The sequence below is a fragment of the Lepus europaeus genome, chromosome 14 (assembly GCF_033115175.1).
Source record: "Lepus europaeus isolate LE1 chromosome 14, mLepTim1.pri, whole genome shotgun sequence".
Lineage (NCBI taxonomy): Eukaryota > Metazoa > Chordata > Mammalia > Lagomorpha > Leporidae > Lepus > Lepus europaeus.
Window position 1 is genome coordinate 54,294,601 of NC_084840.1, and position 21,800 is coordinate 54,316,400.

Here is a 21,800-nt window from a genome sequence, read left to right on the forward strand (position 1 = left end):
AAAACATTCATGGAAAATGGAATTAAAAGATAAAAAGGGTCAACTTACTTCTCAATATGAGCCCCATCAAATTCAAAAACTACTTAGTCCATTCCTAAAATGTTGAAATTCCTAGGAACTGAACTTTGTCAATGTGGTCCTTTTTCTATTATTAATTGAAGAAAAAATGAGCACCTTTAATTTATTATTTTTTTTTAGGATTAGGAAACAAAAAGAAGGCCAAAGGAGCCAAATGAGGATATCTTATGATTTTGCATCAAAACTGTCATAAAAATGCCCTCATTTGATGAGAGGAATGAGCCACAGTGAAGAAAGTACTCTCTAGTGAAGTTTTCTGCTAAAATTTAGGCTTTCTCAAAACATATCCTAATATGCAGATATGATTATTCTTTGGTCATGCAGAAAGTCAGTAAGCAAAAATGTCTTGAGCATCCAAAAACACTAGTACATGATTTTTCCTCTTGACTGATCCACTGTTGATTTGACTAGATCACTTTCACCTCTTGGTAGCCATTGCTTTGGCTTCAAGACTGAATTGGTGAAACCATGCTTCATCTCCTGTTACAGTTCTTCCAAGATATGCTTCAGAATCTTGATCTCATTTGTTTAAAATTCCCATTGAAGGCTCTGCTCTTCTCTGGAGCTGTTTTGAGTACAACAATTTTGGCACCCAGTGAGCAGAAAGTTTGCTCAACTTTTAATTTTTCTACCAAAATTATGTAAGCTGAACCAATAGGAATATATGCACTCTTAGCTCTTGTTTCTACTGTTAACTGCTCATTGTCTTCCGTTAAGGCGTGACAGTTTATCTTTTTGTTTCCTTGCAAACTTGTTGGGCTTCATCTTCAACATAGTCATACCCTTTTTAAAACTGGTTATCAATTTGTAAACTACACATTTCTTTGAGGCCTTGTCTCTGCTAACTTTTTGTAATACAACAAAAATGTCACCATACTTCTACCCAAGCATCACCATAAATTTGATATTTATTCTTGTTTCAATTTTAGCAAAATTCATACTGCTATGATAGTGGCTCTTTTCCAAACTGATGTCTTATCATTTCTAGTGCCTCAAACTACATCCTGTTCAGATACGTTAACAAGTTAGTATGAGTTTACTTTGGTGCAAAAACATTTTGAAATCATGCAGTTTTCCCATAACATACACTTTCCATGAACTTTTTGAAGATACTCTGTATCTAACACTTATCAAATTAAAAAATAAATTTCTGTCTCACTGGGAGTAATTATCAGTAAATTCCTAGATTAGATGAAGAAAAGCATATTGTTCTCATGTTTGTTATGAGATTAGGGCACTGATGAAACATCAGTCCCGTAAGATGGAGACATGACTCACAGAATTCACCTAATCAAATCCTGGTCCATATTTTCTAACCATCAGTGTCCTAGCTCCATCCCACACATTTTTTCCCATGTTAGTCATACTAAATAACATAATTGTATGTTTTCATACCTTCTCAGTGACAGGATCACTATTTTCAAAATCTGCTGAATGATTCCCCAGGGCAACTCGAAGCAGAGCATCAAATAAAGGCTTTGCTAATTCTGTTTCAATCACCTTTGACTGGGAAAGATGGTCCCTCATTTCCAATAATATATTATCCACAGACAAGTTCTAAGGTAAAATAAAAGACACTTAAGAATATTAATAATAAGCTTTTAAAAAAGTAACAAATGATAAATTGACAATTATTTAGCAAGTAGAAAACTAGACCATTTATTTGCAGTTTATATGAAATTTAAATGACTGCATAAATACTTGGCTTTTATACAAACATCCTACTGTTAAATTAATAACATTTTTGTTTATCAAATACATTATTCATTTGGCTTTAAATTTCTGTGTATCATAATTTAATTATGAAAATAATTCCTTGAAACATCAGCATTTTGATTAGCCATCTCTAAAGTTTACAAATTCCTTATTGCTAGATATTTCTTTATTTAAAAAAAGATTTATTTATTTGAAAGGTAGAATTACAGAGAGAGAAGGAGAGACAGAGAGTGAGGTCTTCCATCTACTGGTTCACTCACCAAATGGCCACAATGGCCAGGATTGGTTCAGGAGTAAGCCAGGAGACAGGAGTTTCTTCCTGGTTTCCCTTAGGGGTGCAGGGGCCCCAGGCCTTGGGTCATCCTCTGCAGCTTCCCCAGGCACATTAGCAGGGAGCTGGATGGAAAGTTGAGCAGCTGGGACTTGAACTGCTGCCCAATGGGAAGCCAGTGCTGCAGAGAGCAGCTTAACCCACTAGCCCCAGCACAGGCCCCTGGAGATTTCCAAGACACTAACAAATGGTTCTTTTCTAATTTTTTTCTCTCCCTCTGTTTTTTACTACTTCCCTTCTATGTCTGAAGGAAGTTCTTACTACTTTCCTATAGTTCTAAACCAGGTGATGAAATCATAAAGATGGCTGAAAAACTGGCTTCTCTCTTTGGAAGACAACAAGAAACAGATATGTACAAACCAGATATGATGAAAACCATATACCATAGCTATAAACAAAGTACTTTGAGAAAAGAAAAGAAAAAATAAAAGATCTGTCCAAAATGTCCTAGGGGAGGAGTTGCATTTGATGGACAGCAAAGAACAAGAAGGAGAGAGCAGATGTAGAAACAAGGGAAAGACGGTACCAGGTAGAAGAACATGTACCAAAGCACAGAAATAATAGCAAAGAATGGCACTCAGTATAGTTGATTGTAGCAAAGTAAGGCATGGCAGCATAATGAGGTTAAAGAAAGAAGTAAAGGGGCCGGTGCTGTGGCATAGCGGGTAAAGCCACCACCTGCAGTACTGGTATCCCATATGGGCATTGGTTGAATCCCAGCTGCTCCACTTTTTTTTTTTTTTAAGATTTATTTATTTATTTGAAAGGCAGAGTTACACACACACACACACACACACACAGAGAGAGAGAGAGAGAGAGAGGTCTTCCATCCACTGATTCACTCCCCAACTGGCTGCAACAGCTGGAGCTGTGCTGATCTGAAACCAGGAGCAAGGAGCTTCTTCAGAGTCTCCCACATGGGTGAAGGGGCCCAAAGACTTGAGCCATCATCCACTGCTTTCCCAGGCCATAGCAGAGAACTGGACTGGAAGTGGAGCAGCCAGAACTCGAACCAGCATCCATATGGGATGCCAGAACTACAGGCGACAGCTTTACCTGCTATGTCACAGTGCCGGCCCCTGCTCCACTTAGTACCCAGCTCCCTGCTAAGGTCTGGGAAAGCAGCAGAAGATGGTCCAAGTCCTTGGGCCCCTGCCCAAGAACTATACACACTCAAGCTACAAACCAAGGTAATGGGATCAGGGCACCCAAATAGGCACCATTCCAAGACTGTAAACTTTGAAACACAACATCCATTTTACTGATCTGACACTTAATGCATAAACTTTTCCACATGGGGCTTCTACATTCCAAACTGAACAGTAAGCTTCTTTAGGGTAAAAATGGGATCATGTGCTCTCTTTGCGTCCTCCACAGTACTTAGTACTATCCTAAGCATACAGAGCTTCTCAAAATGTAAAATCACTGAAAAGATAAAATGATAATAGTATTGTTAGAATTTTAAAAAAGATGTAATTTGGCCAGCGCCACGGCTCAATAGGCTAATCCTCTACCTTGCGGCGCCGGCACACCGCGTTCTAGTACCGGTCGGGGCGCCGGATTCTGTCCTGGTTGCCCCTCTTCCAGGCCAGCTCTCTGCTATGGCCCAGGAGTGCAGTGGAGGATGGCCCAAGTCCTTGGGCCCTGCACCCCATGGGAGACCAGGAGAAGCACCTGGCTCCTGCCTTCAGGTCAGCGCGATGCACTGGCCGTGGCGCGCCAGACGCGGCGGCCATTGGAGGGTGAACCAACGGCAAAAGGAAGACCTTTCTGTCTCTTTCTCTCACTGTCCACTCTGCCTGTCAAAAAAAAAAAAAAAAAAAAAAAAAAGAAAGAAAAAAGAAAAAGAAAAAAAAAGAAAAAAAGATGTAATTTATGCAAGATCCAGACTAAGGACAAAATATTACCTGATTAGGTAACTCCAATTCCATCTTCTGTTGACTAATTCTGGCACCATGAAGACAAATGGCTAAAAGGGCTTCCAAAAGTCTTATGCTCTGAAGTAAGGTCTCTCTTTCTTGACTTACAAATACCTTTACTTCTTCAGTAGCTTCAGCAGCTGAAATTTGTTCCAAATTTTTGGAAGAAATATGCTGTGACTCTAATTTATCTAAACTGTCAGAACTCTCTTTTGAAGTACCCAGTTCTGATGGTGTAAGGTCACTTTTTACAGTCAAAGATAATAAATCTTCCTTCGATGTTATCTCAGGCTGATCAGTTCTGTTTAAATCTTGCCTTTCATTTACAGTTATATCACCTTGTCTTCTTTCTTGTTCCTCTTCAGCACTGCCAAATAGTTTCTGTATTATCATCAATATTAATTTGTGGCATACTTGGAAACCACCAAGTCTATAAAGTTGTTTCTGGAAGACAGGACTCAACATGTAGATCCAACAGCACATGGACCAGATGTCTGCTGCTTGGTGCATATGTTCAGGAGAGGGCAAGACAAGGCTCTCAAGAGATAAACATGGCAGTGCATGATTTAAAGGCTCGCTGGCTGTGCTGTCATAGCCAGAAGTATCTTCTGAATCATTGGCTGACTCCCTATCAGACTCTGCTTCTTTACTTACACATAAAAATGCCACACAGAGGAACAGGTTTATAGTATTTATATGAAGATCTTGGTTAACAGTCTTCCGTTTCTTTGGATAGGCTTCTTTGAGGTTGGCATAAAATTTGCTGAGACTCTGAGGAGAGTCTGAATAAGCTTGCTGGTTATGAAAAGAAGTCCCTACATGTAAGGATGACAATTCCTTCTGTTCAGTACTCGGAACTGAAGCATCTTTCTGTTGCTCCCCTAAGCTGATTATCAAAGTTTCAAATGCTTTTAGCGAATGACTTCGAGTGCCATCTAAGTAATTTAACTCAATTATTTGATTTACTCCATTGCAACTTAAAAACAAATCTCGTATAACCCTATGAGAGAAAAAAACCAAAGATTTTACAAACAGAAATATCATTTCTAAATAGGTACCCATACTGTTCAAATATGTCACTGCTACACGTGGTATTTACTAACTGCTATCCAATTTGATTCATCAATCATCCAGCTTAGATAATGACCAGGATGCCAAGTTTCTTACTAATTACTCTTACATCCTTGTTCAAACCCAGCATGCATGATTCCAATAGTATTTAAAAAGAAAGAATTACAGGCATGCCAAATCAAATGAAGCAATTTGGGAAGAATATTTTTCTCCAAATGGCAAATTATAAATCCTAAACGCCACAACCCACCAGGCTCAAGGTCAATACCCTGGGAGCAGACAGATGTTTATTCATCTGCCTGTTGGCTAATTCAGGACTTCTGTTTGCTTTAAATCTGTACCTCATAATGGGAAAGAACCAAACTTCAGAGCAGAAAATCTTCTTCAGAAACTTTTCAGTCACATGAAGGCCCAAAGTCACATGAGTTTTCCTGCAATGTCTATTCTAATTTGGCTAGTTGATCAGTCAAGGATACAATATTTTTAAAAGGTTTATGCTCTATGTCAGGTGTCTCACATGTTTAAGTTCATTAGAATCCCAATAGCAACTTTACTATAAATCAGCTCAGTGTTTCTCATGGTTTATGTTGCAAAGATCGAAGTTATCCACATATATGTCAATGAGTTATAAAACTTTCAAATCAAAGTCAGTTTTATTTAAACTCCACCAGAATGTCAAATTTTTTTTACAATAATTGGAAGGTTATGGTTTAATATTATTATTTATTTTAAAGTTGCTGTCTTAACATGAGTAAAAATGTCATATATGAAGATAATGAAGGTAAGTTATATGTTAAGTTTTTAAATAGTATATATGTTGAATTGAAAGGACAATCTACCTATCAGAAGTTTTATTGTTAAAATATATTTTGAATGTACCAGACTTGATCATCATAAAATGTGGAAAACTCATTAAGAGAATTGCAAGTCAGTTTATTTTTCTTTGCTTATCAGTATTTTCTAATTTTTCTATTTATGTTGCTTAGATAACAAACATGACATTTAAAAAATCGCCTTAATGTTACTGCCTAAGTAAGTATAATTGTATGTACATCTTTTACACAGTGACAAATAAATAAATTCCATTTTAACTTTAGTAAATTTTATACATAAAATATTATAAGCATTTTGGCATGTTCCTACATGATTGATTCTAATAAACATTTTTAATGGCTAATAAGACTTTCAAGTAAATAGCAAATAATTAATTTAACCTTGATCTTGCTCTTAGATATCTGTGTTGTATCCATTTTTTTCTCAGAAATGTATCTTAACTACTCCCTCCCCCACCAAGAAATTAAAATCAATGGCTTTCTTCTCTCCTTCATAACTGGATATTCCAGACATGGGGTTGGGGCTTTTTTGTTGGTATCTAAAATTAAATCACAGGAGATGAGCTGGGTACTACTTAGGAAGCCCTGGGAATATCAGGGTTAGAGGTTCAAATGTATGCATTTTGTCACAAATTCAAAAGTATTCACAAATCCACACGTTCAAAAATATCTACATATACACGCAAGTACACAAACAAACCTGGATTTCAGCAGGATAGGCAAAGTTTTCAAATAAATCTGAAGTACTTCCTGAGGCAGACACGGGTTATGATGGCTACACGTGTGAGTTCGAGCTGAAGTAATGCTTAGACGTTGACAATGATGTGCTAATTCAACTCCTCTTTGGAGTACAGGATTAAATATGTAATTATACAATTTCCACTGAACAACTATATTGCCTTTTTGGATTAAATTACAAATGTGATTCGCAATCTGTATACTATGTAATCTGTCTTCCTCAAAAACAAAGTTCTGATAAGCTTCTAAAGCATCCCATTTCCACAGTAAGTCTTCAGATCCATTGCTGGGCAGAATCCCTTGAAACCTATAAGAAGGACTGGATAAACTTGAGGAAGGTATAGCATCACAAGAGTTTCCCTGCAATGCCTCTTCTAATTTGGCTAGTTGATCAGAGTCAACGGTACAAATATTGCAAGTTGCCTTTTTAATTTTTTGCGCGATCTCTGCTCCTCCTAATTGATCCAAAATAAGTTTGTTAAGGATATTCAATATATTCTGCTGAAAATTTTTCAGTGCTGGCAATTTAAAAGCATGGAGCAAAGGAATGATTACAGATTTGGGATCCATACAACAGCATATTCCAACACTATGAATGCCTGATAGAATCTGGACACAAGTACTGCTCAAGGAAGCCTGTTGTAGTAAGCGTAAGCACTGATGAGCACACACTGCAATACAACAGCACCGCTCAGGATAATAAACATCTCCATCTGCAGTCTCTTCAAACGGGTTTTTGGAAACCTGATTTTTAAAAGCTGAAACCAGAAGACCTGAGAGATCTCGGTGGTGATGCATGAAGTGAGAATATTCACAGCGTCTGTGCCTTTTTCTTGTACACATTGAGTGATGAAGTTGCTCCGATTTCACTTTTTTGACAGTGCTCATTATTTTCATCACACTATTTATTAGGGCTTTCAAATGTTCTGAGGCTTCAGGAGGCACTCCATCTCTTAAAAGCAGCCATTCCATTTGAAGAACTGCTGTTTCAAATAAATGAAGCCCATGATGCTGAATGAATTCTTGAACCAAATCCATGGCTTGACTGAAGTAGAAGGGATTTGAAGCTGCACTTTGAAGACAACAGATCAGGATCTGAAGAACTCCTTCTAGAAGCTCAGGTAAAAGAAGGGCTCTATGACGATACTTTGAAAATACAAAGTCTTCTTGAATCTCCTGTAGTGTTTTTTTCTGTCTTGGCAGAAAAGGGTCAGGTTGCTTTTCTAGGCAAGTTTTAATCTTTAAAGCTGCCTTAAGCAATTCAGTTAAATTTTTTCTAAGACTTTCTGGCATCATCTCTGCAGTACTAATATCTACTGACATAAGATGCAACACCGTTCTGAAGAGCATCCGCTGAATCAAAGCCACCGGTTCTTCGGTCCAACCTGTAGAAACCACTTGGCTTTCCAAATTGTCATTTAAATTACAGCAGTCCCCAAAGCCTGTTAGGAATTCAGTCAGTGTGGGCACTACATTGGCTGCTAGAGCAGAATCACGATTCAAAGTCATGTCAAACTCACAAACTTTTTCTAATAAAGATAACAAAACATGACATAAGTCAAATGGAGAGTTGTTCATGTTATTGACAATAGACAAGGCAGCTGGGTCACTTAAAATGTCAGTATTTGACTCTTGTTTTATAATAATCTCTGTAGAGTTTTCCAAAGCCATAGAATCAGCAGTCTGTTCTTCTTTGGTTGCTAAGTGATCAAATTTAGTTGCAAGGTGGTCATCTTTAGGAGACTGTATTACAAAATGTTGTAGCAGATGGGGCCTTCTATGCTTATTCATTGCTACACTTTTTTCATCCGAATTGGCTTCTGAATCTGAGGTGGACAGTTGTGTCTTTCTTGCATCTCTTACAGAATAGCGATGGGTAACTTTACGCTGTCTTCTGCTCTTTCGGATGATGTTTACTTTTGCAGAAACCTGACCAGATGGAGCACTTTCTTCTAGATATAATTTTTCCTGAGTAGATTTATGTGAACTTGAATTCTTTTCTTTGGTCAGGATTATATCAGCTGACAATGGCAGATTAAAATCTAATGAAATAAAATAAAAATAATTTTTTAAAAATCTAATGAAATAAAGAAAGAAGGTTTAGAAAAATTCAACCTTTTTTTTTTTTTTTTAACTCAATTTGTATGGGCAACAACCCTCCTATTTACTACTTACTTTAAGAGTTCACCCTCTATAATTTTGCTGTGGGGCTTTAGTTATATATGTCTCTGGGTCATTTCCTCCTATATTTATCCTTTTCATTCTAAAAGCCAGCTAGCATTAGTTCAAGGGATACAAATTGATTTTTAAAACAACACAGGAGAACAGAAGCAGTAAATGAAATTTGAAACTTGCCACTGAGGTGAGCATTTGGCTTAGTGGCTTAGACACCCATATTTCATAACTGATAGGGCACGTGGGTTCAATATCCACCTCTGTTTCTTGACTCTAACTTCCTGCCAATGCAGACAGACCCAGAGAGGTAGAGGTGATAGTTAAAGTAATTGGGTTCCTGTGTCCCAGATGAGAGACCTGGAAGGTGTTCTACTCTGCCAGCTTTGGCTTGGTCCAACCCCAGCTCTTGTAAGCATTTGGGGAGTGAATCAGCAAATGGGACAACTCTGTTTCTGTCTCTCAAATAAATATACACAGAGATATGGAATTTTTTAAAACCCATATATTGTATTCTAACCTCAACATAAGAGACTCTTTATCTGGCATTCAGTGCTGTTATTCAATATACCATTTTACAAATCTCCAAAAGTGTCACTAATTAATAAACAGGAGTGCATTATATCCTTAAAAGCAGCATTTCACTAATAACCCTGACATAAGTTAAGAACTTTAAAATTTCCTAAAATTAATTCAAAATCATACACTTTGTACCAAATGTTACCCAAGACTGAGGTTAAGAGTACTTCATTCAAATATTTATAATGTGTCTCATGCAGTTAATTAGGTCTTGGGGATAGATATCACTGTTTTATCCTTAGTGTCCAGAGCTTAAGGCTTGCCACATGGTCAGTACTTAATAACTATTTAATTGGGAAATGAATGAATCCTGTTTACTAACTAAAAAGATAATTAAGTTGGTGTTTGCCTGTGCAATAATATGTAATAAGACATATACAAAAATATAGTTGAAATTTAGAATGAATAAATAAAAATCTAAAGATTTATGCTTTAATTAAGACGGAAAACAAACCAGATGAGACAGGAAATTAAAAGGAGTCTGGAGGCCGGCGCCGTGGCTTAACAGGCTAATCCTCCACCTTGCGGCGCCGGCACACTGGATTTTAGTCCCGGTTGGGGCGCCGGATTCTATCCTGGTTGCCCCTCTTCCAGGCCAGCTCTCTGCTATGGCCCGGGAAGGCAGTGGAGGATGGCCCAAGTACTTGGGCCCTGCGCCCATATGGGAGACCAGGAGAAGCGCCTGGCTCCTGGCTTCGCATCAGCACAATGCACCGGCCGCAGCAGCCATTGGAGGGTGAACCAACGGCAAAAAGGAAGACCTTTCTCTCTGTCTGTCTCTCTCTCTCTCACTATCCACTCTGCCAGTCAAAAAAAAAAAAAAAAAAAAAGGAGTCTGAAAAATTCTATCTAAGCAAAAGATGCAAGCAATGAAAATAATTTCCCCAAAAGAGCACTAATCTGAGTTCTTAAGTTATTAATAGTTTTTAAATTCTACAAATTCAGACGAAAATAAGAGCAGAGTTAGTGAATCAACAAATAAGCAGTAAAATGTTACTATAAGACCTAGATAACCCCCTAAAAAGAATCCTATATAAGAAATTCACCAAAAATACATACAAAGTATTAAATACAATACAAAAAGATTTCTGTTTAATCTAAGAAATCCTCAAATATCTCATAATTTACATTTTCTAGAAATGGTGCAAGTGAGAAAACCGTTAAACTCTGCAGTAAAACATTCGGAATTTCGTTATCTATAACATAAATATATCTACTCTCATATATTGATATAAGTATATAACTATATACATATATTCATATATATTTATATAAATTTTTCAAAATTTAAAATTAAAAATATTTATTAGCCTTAACTGTAACAATTCTACCCAGTTTTGAAACAAAATATTACTTCAAATTTATTCTTTCAAAGTAAAATTAGAAAAACTATACTAAAACACATACTGCAAAAGTCATTTATAGAGTACTAGTAATAGAAAGAAGTCATTAAATAAATAAGTAAAAATACTTTAATTTCTTACATCAAACTTTGCACTATTTTTCTGATGCCATGTGGTACACTTTTCTGCTAAGTGTGTTGTTTCTGTATATATTTTCTAATGATCATTACATTTGAAGAATCCCCCAAGAAACATCATGATTTTGAAATACTAAGAAAAAATAACATGTTTCCCAAATAATTTTTACATTAAGTATATAATAAATCACAATAACATATACTGCTCTGAGTCTGAAGCTGTATCTATTCAGGCAGAAGTAACTTTTCAATGGAAATTTTCTTCCTAAAGGAATTTTGATAATGCAAGAGACATAATAAAGAAAAAAAACATACCTACTGCTTTTTCTTCTTGAACAGGTATCTTCCATACCAGTGGAAGGAGTGACAGAAGAAGAGTCAGGAGTTCTTCTCTACATGTCAATGCCTGTGTCAGAAACAAGAGTCAATCATGCTCTAAGGGCTTGAGAAAAAACTAATTTCCTAAAATATTGTTTTAAACTAAACCAAAAAGCTCTTTTTCTTGAAAAGTTGCATTTCAGAAACCACCTTAAATCCAATTAGAACTGTGATGCCTTTCAATTTATAAGCCTTTCCAATGACAGAAAAATGTAAGAGTATTTGGTGGTATTTAGCACATTCTTACTGGTATTTCCCAAACAGCTATTACCACCAGGCACATTACAAGAATTCCTCACCTATGAAAAAACAGATCTGTTAGGTGAAAACAAAAAGTTAAGCCCCCTGAATTAGCAAATAACACAAGTTACTAGAAAAATGTAAAATGCTCATGCAGTTAAATATAAAACTCAGAGAAAATGATAAATTAAATTAAAAGATAAATTGACATTGTTAATAAATTATATATATATATAAAAGTGAAAGATAAGTCCAAGTAATGCAATAAATATTTATTGACTGCACACTATGTATACAAGACTCCGTGTCTTACCCTTTCTGCAGTAAATGGTCCAAGCCCATGGGAAGGTCCCATTATTTGGCCCATAAAATACATACACACAAACAATTAATGAACAACAGAAGGCATGTAGTATGAGTAAGTTACCAGGTGCAATTATTATCAGAAGTGTGGAAGTAGTACTAGATCTACAAAGCTAGAACAGGGACTTAGGTAGTCATGGATTTAATGACAAATTAGTTAAAATTAATTCCTTAAACAAAATAGTGTGGAGCCTGGGTGATATAATCAGATTTGCTAGGCAGAGGTGAGGAGGGGGAGCAGTCATTGTTAGAGCCAGGAAAATGATAATCCAGATTAAAACAGAGGACTATCTGAAGTACTCTGACAATAGTAGTGAAAAGAGATGGCTGAGAAGCTGTAGGAACTGAAATGACATGCAATTGATTATTTATGGGCCATAAAGGAGGAAAAACCATCTAAAAGGACTCACAGGTTTCTAGTTTAGGCAAGGAGGCGGCTGATAATGAATGCACCATGACAGGAATTTAGTAGTGTTTTTAAGTCAGGATAAAGATGATAGGTTCACTTTTTACATATCTTGAGTCTGAGGTACATGCAGGATATCCAAATGGTGAGAGTTTTTTAGTAGGCAGTGGATATATAGATCTGGAACTTAAAAAAAGGATATGAAGCAAATAAAAGATCTCAGAGACTGACATCAAAGACATTCCCCGTGAGGAGTGTGCAGAACGACAAGAGCAGACTGATAAGAGCAGAGCTCTGCACAATGTTAAAAAAATTAAAGATGGGCAGTGCTGAAGAGAAGCCTGCCAACAAGACTGAGAAGTAGCCACATAAAGAGATGTTAGGACCATCAGAGAAAGCAAAGAAGAGAGCAGTTCAAGAAAGAAAAGATAGTCAACACAGTCAAATGTCATTCTTTAACTGTGTTAAGATAATGACTGAAAAAAGAGGATTCTTGGTGACCTTAAATGCAGTTTTAACAGAGTGATAGGGTACAAGTCCAAAAACGATATGCCAGGGGCCTGCACTGTGGCACAGTGGTTTAATGCCCTGGCCTGAAGTGCCCACATCCCATATGGATGCCGGTTCTAGTCCCGGCTTCTCCACTACTGATCCAGCTCTCTGCTATGGCCTGGGAAAGCAATAGAAGATGGCCCAAGTCCTTGGGCCCCTGCACCCATGTGGGAGAACTGTAAGAAGCTCCTGGCTCCTGGCTTCGGAACGGCGCAGCTCCAGCCGTTATGGCTAGTTGGGGAGTAAACCAGCTGATGGAAGACTTCTCTCTCTGCCTCTCCTCTCTCTCTCTGTGTGTAACTCTGACTTTCAAATAAATAAAATAAATCTTTTAAAAACAAAACAAAAACGATATGCTGAAGAGTCAAAAGAAGTGAGAAAACAGAGGCTAAATATTCAGACTATTCTTCCTGGTATCCTGGCTATGAAAAGGCTCAAAACTCTTTAAAAAAATTGTAAGGGTATTTTTAATACATGTAAGTTAAGATCCTTTAGGGCAGGGGCTGGCGCCGAGGTGCAGGTTAATCCTCTGCCTGCGGCGCTGGCATCCCATATGGACACCAGTTCTAGTCCTCACTGCCCCTCTTCCAATCCAGCTCTCTGCTAAGGCCTGGGAAAGCAGTAGAAGATGGCCCAAGTTCTTGGGCCCCTGCACCCGCGTGGGAGACCAGGAATAAGCTCCTGGCTCCTGGCTTCGGATCAGCACAGCTCCGGCCATTGCGGCCATTTGGGGAGTGAACTAATGGAAGGAAGACCTTTCTCTCTGTCTCTCCCTCTCACTGTAATTCTATCTCTTAATTAAATAAATAAAATCTTTGAAAAAAATAAAAGATCCTTCAGGGCATGTTGCCTGTTGACCTGCCCCACTTAAGTTCCCATAGCAACACCTAAGTTCTCCCCACATGTTCAACTAGTGAGTGCTTCCCCTGAATACACTCCTCATTACACCTCCCTCACATACACTGTTCCAGTAGTTCTCCTATCCCAATCCTCTCACCTGACAAACTCCAATTCACTCTACAGGCCTTGGGTCCTCCATGGGGATACTTCTCTAATGCCCTCCCTATCTCCTTTGGTAATCTTCATAATTAACATAATTAGCAGAATAACATAATTATACTGTTAACATAATTAACAGCAACAACCATGCTGAATTGTTAATGTCCAAATTTCCATTTTCCTCCTTTATTCATTCAACAACTATTTAGTCCACTACTTAAGGGCCAAGCTCCGTGTAAAAGACTTTGGATACAGTGGTGAATGAGAAAGATATATGCATGTCCTCGTGAAGCTGATATTCTTAAAAGGGAGACAGAAAATAATGAGAATAAATAAAAAATTCAGATATGAATGCCATAAAGGAAATTAACCAGGGGGACATTTTAGAAGAGTATGCAGGATAGACCATTAGAATGGATATTTAAATGATGAGAAGGCATCATGCAACAAAATGGAGATTGTTAGCAAGTTATGGAGGGCTGGGAATGAGTTTGGCTTTTTTATGGACTAGCAGGAAGGCCAGCTTGGCTGGAGCACAGCAATTGGGAGAATGCAAAATGAGGCTGGAGGGTGTGGGTTGGAAAGCGAGCAGTATAAGATCTAATGGGAGCTTGTAGGCCATACCAAGGAGTTTGGATTTATCTTCAATAAGTTTAATAATTTATCTTTGTTTCCAATGGGAAACTTCCCCAAACATACTTCCCAGTCTTGTCTCAAAACACAGACTCCAAGGCTCAGGCTGTAGCCCTCAGGAACTACCACCTTTTCAATCAGAACCTAGTACAGAGTTGGATGTCCAATAAATATTCACTGCATGAGTGACTTTAAATTCTGGAAGCAAATAAAAAAATACAGCAAATGGTTCCACTTCCAAATGCTTTACTTCCAAATTAACAAGACAGAAAATGTCTGGATAACATTTCCATATATGGGTCACACTCAGTATGTACCTCAACATTTTTAAAGATTCCAGACAAAACATGTTTTTTTTTTTTTTAATTTACTGCATCATTCCTATAGAGTTCTCCTAACATGAGTCTTCATTTTTAGCAGATGAACTAATAGCATTCTAATGGAGCTTGCAGAAACCTCAAGGGTCTGTGAAGAAACGCTACAGACATGCTGTCCTAATAATTGAGTCCTTGTCCCACAACGGTACACTGGCAAATCACCACTGCTGCGTGAACACATTCCTGCCTCCTGGGCCATGCACATGATCTGGAGCATCCTTCACTCCCTCCCATTTAGCTAACAGCTCCTTTATCACCTTCAAGACCCAGCCTTCGGTATGTATCTTTTCTGTGAAGCTTCTCCTCCTACATCAATCCCAAACAGTGATAAATGTCTTCCCCCACCTCTTGCCCCCATCTCACCAGGTGAATTAGTTCTTTGAAACTACAGGCCTTTCAAATGAATGAGATTGAAACTGCCAAAATTTTAGGGTTTTTGCCCTCTTTACTGGGATCGCAGTCCTGAGGAGGACCACTGCACCATCCTGCCCCAAACAGTGAGAAATAATTCTCTGCTTGACACTCACTTATCATTACTTCTGACACAATTCATCATTGAGGAGGCTCTCTCTAATCCTTTGGATCTATTACTTTTTAAGGTATCACATAGTCTCAGGTCTATTTATCCTTCCTAGTACCCAAGAAAACACATGTCATTCTCTGTTCTTGGAAGTCATAAAATCTTTTTCTCTTATTTGTGAGAACCGCAGAAAACTGGAACTTACAAGCCCTATATTTCCATCAAAACTAAGCTTTATCCCCCAAGGTTTTCGGTTTACTCAATAGTCACAGTTTGCAGAGGAACGGGGTGTTCCCTCAAACTATCCAAGTGACAAGTCTCCAATGTTGCCATGTTAGGCAAGCCAGTCAATAACATATTACTCCTCTCTTAGTAGTTCATTTTTATATCTCTCCTCCTGAAGGAAAAATTTGCTGTGCTTTTTTTAAATTCCCCATAGCAACAATATAAAGTAAACTTATTTTTTTTAAAGATTTATTTATTTATTTGAAAGTCAGAGTTAGAGAGGAGAGGCAGAGAGAGAGAGAAGTCTTCCATCCGATGGTTCACTCCCCAACTGGCCGAAACAGCCAGTGCTGTGCTGATCGGAAGCCAGGAGCCAGGAGCTTCCGGGTCTCCCACGTGGGTGCAGGGGCCCAAGGACTTGGGCCACCTTCTGCTGTTTTCCCAGGCCATAGCAGAGAGCAGGATTGGAAGTGGAGCAGACAGGACACGAATCAGAGTCCACATGGGATGCCGGTGTTTCAGGCCGGGGCATTAACCCGCTGTGCCACAGCAACAGCCCCAAGTCACTCTCACTGAAGTAGTAGTTTTTAAACTCAAGAAATATATTTTAGGTACCTACCACGTACCAAACACTGGCCCTTTTCCTTTTTTTTTTTTTTTTAAAGATTTATTCATTTGAAAGTCAGAGAGAGAAGGAGAGGCAGAGAGAGAGAGAGAGAGAAAGAGAGAGAGGTCTTCCATCCACTGGTTCATTCCCTAGTTGGCCGCAACAGCCAGAGCTGCGCTGATCTGAAGCCAGGAGCCAGGAGCATCTTCAGGCTCTGGGTCTCCCAGGTGGGTGCAGGGACCCAAGGACTTGGGCCATCTTCTACTGCTTTCCCAGGCCATAGTAGAAAGTTGGATCAGCCAACTACCCACATCAATCACTTCTGGGCTCTTTTTTTTTTTTTTTGACAGGCAGAGTGGACGGTGAGAGAGAGAGACAGAGAGAAAGGTCTTCCTCTGCCGTTGATTCACCCTCCAATGGCCACCGTGGCCGGCGCATCGCGCTGATCCAAAGCCAGGAGCCAGGTGCTTCTCCTGGTCTCCCATGGGGTGCAGGGCCCAAGGATCTGGGCCATCCTCCACTGCACTCCCGGGCCACAGCAGAGAGCTGGCCTGGAAGAGGGGCAACAGGGACAGAATCCGGTGCCCCGACCGGGACTAGACCCGGTGTGCCGGCACCACAAGGCAGAGGATTAGCCTATTGAGCCATGGCGCCGGCCAGAAAGTTGGATCAGAAGTGGAGAAGCCAGGTCTCCACCTGGCGCTCATATGGGATGCCAGCACTGCAGGCGGTGGTTTAACCCTCTATGCCACAGTGCCGGCCCCAACATTGCCCTTTTTATAACTGCAATGTATAGACTGGATTTTAAATTAACTGCATAGACTAGACACCCAGAAGGAGGTGTTACAGTTATGGTGCACCACAATGCCAGTCCCCACATGAAGATCTTTATAAGAATGTTCATATCAGTTTTTTTTTTTTATAATAGCCAAATGCATACAACTAGCATGGTGAATGCTTAAATGACCTGTGGTAAATCCAGTGAACAAAACCATTAATCAAAAAGAAATCAACTACTGATTCATACAACACCATGGATAGGTCTCAGAGATTCTCATAATGGAAAACTTTGCATCATTTCTCTGATGCAAAGTTCTAAAGCAAGCAAAACACACTGAAACACAAGAAATCAGAACAGTAGTTGCCTTGCAGTGGTTGAAGGGGAAGGGCTGACTGAACAGGACCATGACAAAACTTTCTAAGGTGGTGGTTACAGAGGTATGTATGTCTGTTAAAGCTCATCCAACTATACACTTAGTATCTGTGCATTTACTGTAAATTATATTGAAACAAAACATCTGTTTAGGTCTTTACATTAAACATGTTAATAAAGCAAAATGACTGCAATGGATAGATAGGGCTTAAATCATCTCTTCCCGAGTACCCAAGAAATACTCCTGGGGCCGGCACTGTGCATAGTGGGTAAAGCCACTGCCTGGTGCTGGCATCCCATATGTGCACCAGTTTGTGTCCTGGCTGCTCCACTTCTGATCCAGCTCTCTGCTGTGGCCTGGGAAAGCAACAGAAGATGGCCCAAGTCCTTGGGCCCCTGCACCCGAGTTGGGAGACACGGAAGAAGTTCCTGGCTCCTGGCTTCAGATTGGCACAGCTCTGGCCATTGCAGGCATCGGGGGTGAACCAGTAGATGGAAGACTTTCTCTCTCTCTGCCTCTGCTTCTTTGTAATTCTGCCTTTAAAATAAAAAAAATCTTAAAAAAAAAGTACTCTTGTTCATGACAAGCACATGAAAGTTAATTTTCCTCCTGAAAGGTACAGCTTTGTGTCTTGTTATAATTCCATCTTTAAGCTGTATACTGGAAATTTATATTCATTAAATAAAAGTTAAAAAAAAATTCCATCTTAAGTGATAAAATTTTGTTCAATAAATTCTCTTTAAAGATACAAATGATAATTCTCCATTTCCTAACTTTTTTTTTTTTTTTTTTGACAGGCAGAGTGGACAGTGAGAGAGAGAGACAGAGAGAAAGGTCTTCCTTTGCTGTTGGTTCACCCTCCAATGGCCGCTGTGGCCGGCACATCGCACTGATCCGAAGCCAGGAGCCAGGTGCTTCTCCTGGTCTCCCACACGGGTGCAGGGCCCAAGGACTTGGGCCATCCTCCACTGCCTTCCTGGGCCATAGCAGAGAGCTGGCCTGGAAGAGGGGCAACCGGGATAAAATCTGGCGCCCCAACTTGGACTAGAACCCGGTGTGCCGGCGCCGCAAGGTGGAGGATTAGCCTGTTAAGCCATGGCGCCGGCCCATTTCCTAACTGAAACATTTAAATGTTAATAGCTATATTTTTGAAGTGTTTTTTTTTTTTTTTTACTCCAAAGACAACATGTACTTTTCGTACCTATCATTACTATAGATGTTAAAAAAGTAACTAGGTAGGACTGGCACTGTGGCATAGTAGGACAGCCTCTGCCTGCAACATCAGCATCCTGTATGAGTGCTATTTCAAGTCCTGGCTGCTCCACTTCTGATCCAGCTCCCTGTTAATGGCCTGGGAAAGCAATGGAAGATGGCCCAGATGCTTAGGACCCTGCAGCCATATGTGAGACCCAGAAGAAGATCCTGGCTCCTGCTTTCAGATTGGCCCAGCTCCAGCCATTGTGGCCATTTGGGGAGTGCACCAGGAGATGGAAGACCTTTCTCTCTGTCTCTTCCTCTCTCTGTCTATAACTCTGACTCTTAAATAAATCTTCTAAAAAAATAACTAGGTAGAAAAAAAGGAATTAAAAACTATCACCTCAGGAAAAATATGATTACAGTTATAATGAATAATTTTAGTCATTTAAGAATATATTAAAAGATATTTTGACTTACAAGAGAAAGTATTCTCTTTACCATATTTATAAAGAAAACATTCAAAACCAAAAGATGTGTAACCAGAATACTAAAGAACTACAACTAGGTAATTAACAAATAACCTGACCTTAAAAATGGCACAAAACTTGACATTCACAAAAGAAGATTAAAAAAAAGCCCACAAAAAAATGCCTAAAATCATTAGTAGTCAGAGAAATACAAATTTGATCTATGTAAAGATAAGAATGGGAAAGGAGGAGGGAGGAGGAGTAAAGGGGGAAGTATGGGTGGGAGTGAGGTAGGGAGGAAGAAGCATCATGTTCCCAAATCTGTATATATTAAATGCATGAAGTTGTATTCTTTAAATAAAATGAATTTAAAAAAAAAACTTAAAAAAAAGACAATAAGATACTATTTCACATTCACTTAGAATGTCTAACACTAAAGACTGGTAAAATATTACCATAAGAAAAACTATTGCCAGAGTTAATGACTTGAATTATTTCAATCATTTAATAATAAAACATACTTATGACTTAAAAGAGAAAGCATAATTTCAGGCATGGAAAGCCAAGACATTGTAGCAAAAAATTATCTACACGAAGGATCTCTGTGAATGAGATCCAAGTGGAAAGAAGGGGCCATCAAAGAAGGATGTACTTTTCTCTGAAGGGAGGAGAGGACTTGCGCTTTGCTTATGGCCCTATCTAAATACTGAAGAAGTCTGTGGACTCAAAAGGCTTCCATAGCCTTGGCAGCTCATGACAAGAGCCTTGGGTGTTCACTGACATCATAAAGAAGAGTGTCAATTGTTAAACCAACAGCAGGAGTCACTGTGCACTTGTTCCACATGTAGGACCTCTGTCCTTAATGAGTTGTACTATGAGAAGTAACAGTAAAACTTGTCTTCAAACCGTACTTTCTACTTTGTGTGTTTGTGTGGCTGCAAATTGTTGAAATCTTTACTTAGTATAGAGTTGATCTTCTGTATATAAAGATAATTAAAAATGAGTCTTATTGAAGAATGGGATGGGAGAGGGAGTAGGAGGTGGGACAGGAGAGGGGGTGGGAGGGCAGATATGGGGGGAAGAACTGCTATATTTCAAAAGCTGTTCCTATGAAATTATATTTATTAAATTAAAAAAGAGAAAGCATAAAATCTGCACAGAGATTAAAACAAATCAGTATCAAAATACCAAAGACGTTCTTCTCAGATCTGGAAAAAATGGTGCTGAAATTCGGAGACCTTGAATAGCTAAAGCAATCTTGTACGGCAAAAATAAAGCTGGAGGCATCACAATACCAGATTTCAAGACATACTACAGGGCAGTTATAATCAAAACAGCATGGTATTGGTACAGAAACAGATGGATAGACCAATGGAAGAGAATATAAAAACCAGAAATCAATCCAAACATTTACAACCAACTTATATTTGATCAAGGATCTAAAACCAACTCCTGGAGCAAGGGCAGTCTATTCAACAAATGGTGCTGGGAAAACTGGATTTCCATGTGCAGAAGCATGAAGCAAGACCCCTACATTATACCTTACACAAAAATACACTCAACATGGATTAAAGATCTAAATCTATAGCATGACACCATCAAATTATTAGAGAACACCGGAGAAACCCTGCAAGATATAGGCACAGGCAAAGGCTCCTTGGAAAAGACCGCAGAGGCACAGGCAGCCAAAGCCAAAATTAACTATTGGGATTGCATGAAATTGAGAAGTTTCTGTACTGCAAAAGAAACAGTCAAGAAAGTGAAGAGGAAACCGACACAATGGGAAAAAATATTTGCAAATTATGCAACCGATAAAGGTTTAATAACCAGAATATTTAAAGAGATCAAGAAACTCCACAACAATAAAACAAACAACCCACTTAAGAGATGGGCCAAGGACCTAAATAGACATTTTTCAAAAGAGGAAATCCAAATGACCAACAGACACATGAAAAAATGTTCAGGATCACTAGCTATTAGGGAAATGCAAATCAAAACTACAATGAGGTTTCATGTCACCTCGGTTAGAATGCCTTACATACAGAAATCAACTAACAATAGATGCTGGAGAGGATGTGAGGAAAAAAGGACACTAATCCACTGTTGGTGGGAATGCAAACTGGGAAAGCCACTACGGAAGAGAGTTTGGAGATTCCTCAGAAACCTGAGTATTGCCCTACCACATGACCCAGCCATCACACACCTTCGAATTTTCCCAAAGGAAATTAAATTGGCAAATAAAAGAGCTGTCTGAACCTCCATGTTTCTTGCAGCTCAATTCACAATAGCCAAGACATGGAATCAACATAAATGCTCATCAACAGAAGACTGGATAAAGAAATTGTGGGATATGTTCTCTATAGAATACTATACAGCAGTAAAAAAAAAATGAAATCTGGTCATTTGCAAAAAATGGAGGAATCTAGAAAACATCATGCTGAGTGAAATAAGCCAGTCCCAAAGGGAAAATATCATATGTTCTCCCTGATCTGTGACAACTAACTGTGCACCTAAAAGAAAACCTGTTGAAATGAAATGGACACTATGAGAAAGAGTGACTTGATCGGCCCTTGTCCTGACTGTTGATGTACAACTTAATACTTTATTCCTTTTAGTATTTTTTTGTTCTACTTAATACCATTGGTTGAAATCTTTAATTAACACAAAATTATTCTTGGGCTTTAAAATTAACTGAAAAGTGATCCCTGTTAAATATAAGAGTGGGAATAAGGGAGGAGATGTAGAGTTTGGTACATGCTCACTCG

The 21,800-nt window shown here is 38.8% G+C and overlaps 1 protein-coding gene across 4 annotated transcripts in view; it reads right to left on the reverse strand.

Moving 5' to 3' along the window:
- The window catches only part of LYST (lysosomal trafficking regulator), a 225,275-nt gene that overhangs the window by 146,656 nt on the left and 56,819 nt on the right, over window positions 1-21,800 (reverse strand). For all 4 annotated transcript variants that reach the window (XM_062210653.1, XM_062210655.1, XM_062210652.1 and 1 more), the window contains 4 exons: window positions 11,233-11,323; window positions 6,649-8,728; window positions 4,033-5,044; window positions 1,474-1,635 (listed from right to left, as the gene is read on the reverse strand). In XM_062210653.1, coding sequence (XP_062066637.1) covers window positions 1,474-1,635; window positions 4,033-5,044; window positions 6,649-8,728; window positions 11,233-11,323 — 3,345 coding nt within the window. The remainder of the gene's footprint in view (window positions 1-1,473; window positions 1,636-4,032; window positions 5,045-6,648; window positions 8,729-11,232; window positions 11,324-21,800) is intronic.